Here is a 7,622-nt window from a genome sequence, read left to right as displayed (position 1 = left end):
GTGTGTGTGTGTGTGTGTGTGTGTGTGTGTGTGTGTGTGTGTGTGTGGTGGAGGGGGTTATAAGGTTGTTTAAAATCACAGCATTGGAGCCAGTTGGGCTTGGGTTCAAATCCTATCTCCTATCAGTGACTTGGGGAAGGTCTCCTCAGCCTCGTGAGCCAGCATTTCTTCCCCTCTGTGAAGAACAGCTCAATTGTGCCTTATAGGAGCTGTCTGTTGAGCCCTTACTATACTCCTTCTACACAGCATGTTATAACAAAGTTCTGTGGACGAGGGCATAGCTTCATGCCGCAGAGGGGGCATAGAGTCGTTAAGGAACTTGCTTAAGGCCCTGCCCCTGATGAGAGACAGGATCCTTCCCTGGTCCCTGCTCTGAGGGAAGGGTGCTCAGTATCTAGTGAGCCCTGTGGAGAGAGTTCTCAGCATCCAATGAGCCCCGGGGGGGGGGGGGGTGCTCAGCAGCCAGTGAGCACTGTGGGGAGAGTGCTCAGCATCCAGTGAGCCCTGGGGGGGGGGGGTGCTCAGCATCCAGTAAGCCCCCTGGGTAGAGTGCTCCGAATCTAGGGAGCACTCAGCAGAGGTTGAAGGAGTGTAGCTTCCAGTGGTTGAGGAGGAGGCAGGAAGGCAGGAGAAATGACAGCCTGGGATTCACAGATGGCTCTACCATTTCTGCAGGCCTCTTCTGCAACCGAACCTTTGATGACTATGCCTGCTGGCCTGACGGGCCCCCAGGTTCCTTCGTGAACGTCAGCTGCCCCTGGTACCTGCCCTGGGCCAGCAGTGGTGAGTGATTCCCTTCCCTGTCCCCAGGACTCCGGGGCAGGATGGGACATGTCCTCCCTTCCTTTGCGACTCAGTTCCTGTAGCCGAAAATGTCCTCAGGCCTCCCGGAGGGTAGAACGAACGCCTGCTTCTGGTGGTTGGATGGTTAGCAGTGACGGGAGTCAGAACTGCCTGGGGTGTTCTGAGGTGTCCTGATGCTCCTGCAGGCAGAGGAGGAATATGACTTAAAGCAGCAATGAGAAAGGGGATGTCATTGCCTGGTGTGTGTGTGTATGTGTGTCTGCGTGTGCATGTGCATGCCCATACATGTTCGGTCTGTGTTTATGTACAGGTGTGGGCCCACAAGTGTGGCCCTCCAAGTAGACAGCGGCGGTCAGCTTTGGCTTGTGGCCACACAGACTGTCCACCCTGACTAGACTGCCTTTTGAGCGAACCTGGGGGCCTGCCATTCTCGGCGTCCCCAGCACTGAGATTACAGGCGCACGCCAGCACGCCCTTCCTCTCTCGTGGGTGCTGTGGCATTAAGCACAGGTCCTTAAGCTCTCACGGCAAACACTTGACAGAGCAGGCCATTCGCCCAGCCCAGGAAATACACTTTATAAGCTAATGATGGCTAATACCGAATCTGTGTCCAGTCCTGCCCTAACCGCTTTCTCGGGGGACAGGCTTGTTTAGAGGAGGAAACTGGGGCCCCTGAGACACTTAAGTGTCTTGTTCCAAATGAGCTGGTGACTGGTGGAATCCTGAGTACTTTTCTTAGCCATTATTCTCAGCAGAAACCCAGCCTGTGAGTGTGCATAGGAATGAAGTCAGGCTTGGGAAAAGCCAGCGGTCTTCTTGGAGGAGGCGGCCTGGGCAGACCAAGTATAAACTCCTTATTATGAAGTATGGTCTGATGAGACCCAGGCAGGTCTTCTAGCAAGGCTTCCCCCATCTCTCCTGTGCTCCTGGGGACAAACCAGAGCCTAAAAGAGGCGGGCTCCGAGGGGCTCGGCGGCCCCTTCACTCAGAATTCCTCAGCACCCGTTGGTCCGTTGACAGGCAAGACACTCATCCGATCCTGCCTACAGCTCTCTGAGGCAATTACCCCTATCTTCCTGATGGGCGAGGAAGTTGAAGTACAGAGATATGACATGGCTTTTCCAAGACACACAGCTAGCTGGCCTGGCAGACCCGGGCATCAGGCCAGGAGGCTGGATTAATCTCTGCATTTCATTGTTTAATTGCTGAGCTGGGTTTCCTGGGAAGCTAGTCAGTGGGTCTGGAGACAGGTGAGTGGTCTGAATGACCTCCGTTGGCTGGACACACCTTAGCAAGGGCAAAGGGATTCTGCCCTTTCCCCTCGAGCCACGCTCGCTGATGCCCCAAGGAGCTGTATGGTCAGGAGCAGTTCTGAGACCTCTCTGTGCTCTGGTTTGTATGCTCGCCCAGGAGCTAGGATGGAGTCAAGTGATGCAGCTGGAAGAGGATTGGGGATCCTTGGGAAAGGGGGGACAAGTCTCCATTCATTTTTCTTTCCCCACTAGCTCTATGCCTTCCTGCATGGCACACATGTTCCCCGCCTCGAAGGTCTGGGACCTCTGCTTGGGCATCCTGGCTGAGCCCCTAGACCCCAGGGAGCCAGGCAAGGGACAGAGCCTATCACTCAGCACTAAGCGCCCCCAGCTCTGCCTGCGCTTGTGGCTCCATCCATCACCTTTAATTTTATTTGAGCAGGAAATAGGTCCTGGTGGTGCCCGTTTATGAGCGAACACGGTTTTATTGCTTTCTCCATGAAGATAACGGCCTCTGCACAGGCCCCCTGCCAGCCACCTTCCCTCCCTTCTCGCTAGGCTAATTTACTCCCCCCACCTTTCTCTTGACACCCAGATTGGCAGCTCTGCCTCCTCTCTCTAGAGCCGGGGACCCACAGAGGCACCCACTTTCGATAGCAGAGGGGCTCCCTAACCCTGCCCGGGGCTGTGGGGGATGAAGAAAGGAGCATCTCTGGAGCATTCTTAGCTTACCTCAGGGAGCAGCTAGTGAAGATAACTCACAGCATGAGCTGGGGACAAGGAGATGACAGGAGGGCCTTGTCTCTGGGGGGGAGAGGGTCACTGGAAAACATGCCCAATGGGAGATATGAAGGGATTATAATGGACAGAGCTCAGCACCCCCAGAATACCGAGACGAAAGGAGCAGGCCTGTAGCCAGAGGTCTCCAAGATGGCCGAAGTTAGGCTAAAGAGACCACAGAAGGGCGACGCCATGGACCAGAGTCCCAGACTCCAGGGGGGAGTAAGGGGACTCCGGGGGGGGTGTAGGGGTGAGGGAGGTAATTCTCTCTCATCCTAGTGTCTTCTGCTAGTGTCACCTGTTGACCAAACCCAGTAACGGAAGGCAAGAATTGTGCAATGCAACACCGAAGGAGTGAGCCTTCTGGGGTTCAGAGCAAGGCAGAGGAGTGGGTGGCCTCATAAAGAACCAGACTCAACTCAAACCAATGGCCGTGGCCGAGCTTGTCAGAAGCTAGGGACATCGCTTGCGTGACATGGGCAGGGGTGCCACACGGAGCAGGAGGGGTCAACTTTGTGGCCCAGGCAGAGGCAGGTGGGGGAAGTCAGAGACATCTTTTTTATTTGGTTGTTTTTTTTGCCCCTGGGGTGTGACATCAGGGTGGGTGACATTGGGGCCAGGCAAGGTGAACAGGCAGAGGCAGGGGAAGAAGGAGGGAGAATGCTCAGGCCTTGGAGGTCCCAAGAAAACTATTCCAGGCCCTGCTGTGGGCTGACCCTTGTCACCGTGGACTTGGGACTCCGGGTGGGGTAGGAAGATGGGAAGCAGATGAGGAGCAAGATTAGGATGTTGGAAGGAGGAGCCTGGTCCATGCTAGACAAGAGGATTCGGCCTGCGTGTTGGCCTCCAGCCTGTTGGAGGCCTGTCGGCTGTCTTGGGGCCTTTTGGCAGCCCCATTTACTCTCCAGCGGGGATCCGCTCCTGTACATCATCCCGGGCTCATTAGCCGCCCTCTCCAGGTTCCTACCTGTTTGTTAGCTTAACTCTAATTATATGGGGGTCATAAAATGCTTTTAAAATAGCCTATCACTCTTAGAAACTCTGACAGGCCGTCCTCCCCTATGTAATTTCAAGCCTGCCTGGGAGATTTCCCAGCAGGCCAGGGTTACCAAGTGGAGACTGGGGCCCAAGTCAGGGCCTCACAGGAGCTCCGGCCTCGTAGAGCTGGGGAGGTGGCATGGCCTCCACGGGGACTGTGTATGGAGGATCTGCCGTGCGCATGGGGGGTGGGAGGGAGGGTTCCTGCACACTCCCCCAGGAATGGTCCCCATTTCATAGATGAGGAAAGCTGAGGAATGTGCCACAGCTGACTAAGAGTGGAACCAGGATTTGCGCTTGAGTCTGGACCTGAAACCTGTTGTCTCCCTAAGTCCTGATGCTCCAAGTCTCTCAGTCCCCCACCCTCACCCCAGAGCTGGCCCCTTCATTGCTGCCCCGCCCCAATCCTGTCACACTCGGAAGAGGTGCCAGCTTCCCCGAGCCTCCCCTTCTCCATCTGTGAAATGGGGGGCCCCCTGGCCCTTGCCAGCCCTCTCTGTTGCCAGGGTGCAGGAGCTAATAGATTTCGTGAGCGGCTCTCCACAGCGTTGAGTGCCCGCCATCCACGTGGAAGGGCTGCTGTTAGCTTGATTACAGACGCCGTGGCAGCTTCCGGGAGGCGAAGTGTTTAATTGGGGGTTTTATTTCCAGCACCAGGGTCTGACTTAATGAAATATCCCTGGGCCTCCTGGCATGCGGCCGCCTGGTTGTCTCCTCGTATTGACTAGACCAAGCCAAGCCCGTGCTGTCATTGGCCAGCTCCTCACAGGCCTGATAAAGCCGAGCTGATAAGCAGGGCTTTGCCCGGACCACCCATCTCCAGCCAAGACGGGCATTTGGGGGCCATGGGCTTGGCCTGTCTCCAGCTGTGGCTTTTAATATTTGATGTTAATGAGGGCTAACGGACAGATGAACTCGCAGCCTGGACTTCTCTGGGACCCAGGGCTTTCTTGACTCTAAGCCAGGAAGGCACACATCCACGTATACACCCCCTCCCTACCCCCGAGCTGGCCCTGAGCAGGGCCCAGAGCTATGCCGGCTGTCTGGGGCCGCAGTGGCATGTGTGGAAATCCAAACCCAGGGGAAAATGGCACCTGGCCACGGTTGACTCTTGGCACAACTTTGGCGGCTGATTTTTTTGGATCCTGGAGGCAGAGAGCTGGGAGTTAGAATCCTGTTTGTGTTAGAAGGAGTTAGGCTCCTTCTTCCTATCTGCACGCTCCTGAGCCTCTTGGCTGAGAAGCTTCTTGGCCGCTCAGAGGCCGCTCTGTTTTCCTGTGTGCACGGAGCACATAGGGTACGGTGCCTACTGTGTGCATGGTGCATGTAGGGTACGGTGCCTACTGTGTGCTGGGGTCTGTGCCAGCTCTGGGAAGTCTTCTGCTGTGTTTTCTCCCTCTTCTGGCTCCCGAGCTTCCTTCTCCCTACCCCACTCCCTACTTCCTCCCCTATAGACAGGCTGTGGGCAGGCTCTGACACCAGCGTCATTTCCCACAAATTGGCCCAGGTCCCCATCACCATTCTTGGGATGTATCTACAGCCAAAGATGGCTTTGTTATCTACCAGAAGGCCGGACCCCCAGAAAGAATTTTAAGTACTCATGCACCAGATAGAAGAAGCATTTGAGGACCTGAGAGTGACCCTTCAAGATGCTAACACGAGATCATGAGCCTGCCTGTCCCCCATCCCCCGATTTTATATGTACCCAGCCATTCCTTAGAGATGTCCTGGGGCCCAGCTCCCTATTCACCACTGAGCATGCTGCCATCAGACTCTCAGAGTTTCGTTAGAGCCTCTGAAAATGCAGATTTCGGGCGAGGAGACGGCTTAGCTGGCAAAGCACTTGCTGCCTGCAAGAGGACCTGAGTTCAGATCCGAAGCTGCAAGTAAAAGGCTGGGCCTGGTGGGTGTGCCTGCACAGGGGAGGGGCTGGCTGGTGTGCTAGGCTAGCCCAATCAGGGAGCTCCAGGTCTGGAGGAAGATCCTGTCTGAAAAGTAGGGAGGTTGTCAAGGAGAGACCTGGCCCCCACCGTCAGCCTCTGGCCTCCATGCACATATGTACATACGTACACATGTATGTGTCCCTGCACGGACATGCATGTGCACAACACACACACACACACACACACACACACACACACACACACGGCACTTCTAACAGTTATAATGCTACAAAGCTGAGTACTCAGATAATGTCTCTCTCCTTAAGAGGTGACCCCCGCTTCAGCGGCTATTCACGAAAGGAGAAGAAAGGTGTCAAGAGCGCCCGCCCGCACTGGGCTGGGTGGCGGGGCTGGTGTTGAGAATAAGGCCTGACTGACAGGGACACGGCTGCACTGGACGAAGGCTGTCTCAGGACAGGCAGTGAGTCTCCCTGGCACAAAGCAATGGTCTCTGCGGCCGGGAAACTGACCTTTCTGTACTAAAAGGCCACCCCTCGGGGTGGGCGTCTCCTGGGGGTGGGTGTCCCCTGGGGCTGGCCTTCCCACAGGAAGCAGTCGCCACTAACGCTGACCAGCCACGGGCACTGTAGCTGGTCTTTAAGATATCTGTATCGCATTTATTTGCTCATTTAGGGGAGGCACGCATGACAGCGCCCACGTGGAGGTCAGAGGGCAGCTTGTGGGTGGTGGTTCTTTCCCCTATCACATGAGTCCCGGAGGCTGAAGTCGGGGCACAGGCTTGGTGCCAGGCCACTCTGCCTGCGGATCCATCTCGCTGATCCGAGTTGTTTGGTCTCACAGAATCTAAATCTTCCACGGTCGGCCCCTGACTTCAGCTGCCCTCCTTACTCTCCCGTGCTAAACTGCTTTGTTCCCTTGACCCCCGACTCTGTTTCTTGGCCCTGGTGGAAGATTCAAGTTCTCCCGTCGGGGAGGCAATGGGTGAGGCATTTCCTAGATCCGGGGAGCGCTGCTGCTCTTCCGTGGAGTCTGGGGCCAAAAATCACTCCTCCCCCTCATCTCCTAGACAGGGCATGGTGGGGACTGCCCCAGCATCCCCACTGGAAGAGCACAGGTGAGAGCCCACTCCCAGCTCTGCTGAGACCGTGTCGGGTCCCCGCTGATTTCCCTTTACACTGTTGTTTTCTGGGAGCTGCTGTCATTTTTCTTCAGAGGAGCAGGTCCTGAAGCCCAGGCTCCTTCTTGAATATAGGACTAGGGGTTACCTGAAGGAGCAAGCCTTCTCTCCCCATTTGAAGAGGAAAATTTTCAAGAGCAGCAGCTATGACATCACTGTGAGCCTTTGTGGTTTTTTTGTTTTGTTTTATTTTGTTTTTAGAGGTCTTAGAGAGGAAGCCCGAACCTCCTCAGGCTGGGGCTCCCTGGGCAGGCCACGTCTCCTCAGGGCTTTCTAGGTAGAGGATGCTTTACTTCCGTTCTCAGGAGTTCAGCACCAGCTTTGTCCTGAGCGCTGTCTGTGCCCAAAGAATGCAGGAGGGCGAGGGACTCTGAGTTGGGAAGCTCAGTTGTCACTGATGGTGACTGACTGGCGGGCTCCCATCTGCTCCTCAGCAGACCTTGTCTGTAGTGCGAGTTGAGGGTGGGCAATGGGACATAGAGCCGACCTCTGTTTGTCTTGTCTAGAAGCTGTGGATTCACTCAGCTGTGCCTGTGGGTGGCTAGGAGGAACAGCCGAGGGTGCCTGAGTGACCCTCACTCATGTTGGTGATCTCTTGTCATGTACCTGGACTATTATGGTGTGTGTGTGTGTGTGTGTGTGTGTGTGTGTGTGTGTGTGTGTGTG

General features: G+C 55.7%; 1 protein-coding gene across 1 annotated transcript in view; it reads left to right on the top strand.

Moving 5' to 3' along the window:
* Glp1r (glucagon like peptide 1 receptor) overlaps positions 1-7,622 on the top strand; it is a 32,577-nt gene that overhangs the window by 7,776 nt on the left and 17,179 nt on the right. The window contains exon 3 of the mRNA XM_055607242.1: positions 676-783. Within this exon, the coding sequence (XP_055463217.1) occupies positions 676-783 (108 nt within the window). The remainder of the gene's footprint in view (positions 1-675; positions 784-7,622) is intronic.

Source organism: Psammomys obesus, unplaced genomic scaffold (assembly GCF_907164565.1).
Source record: "Psammomys obesus unplaced genomic scaffold, mPsaObe1.curated_primary_1811, whole genome shotgun sequence".
NCBI classification, from domain to species: Eukaryota; Metazoa; Chordata; class Mammalia; order Rodentia; family Muridae; genus Psammomys; species Psammomys obesus.
Note: the sequence above shows the minus strand (reverse complement) of the source record. Positions and strands in the feature narration are given on the sequence as shown.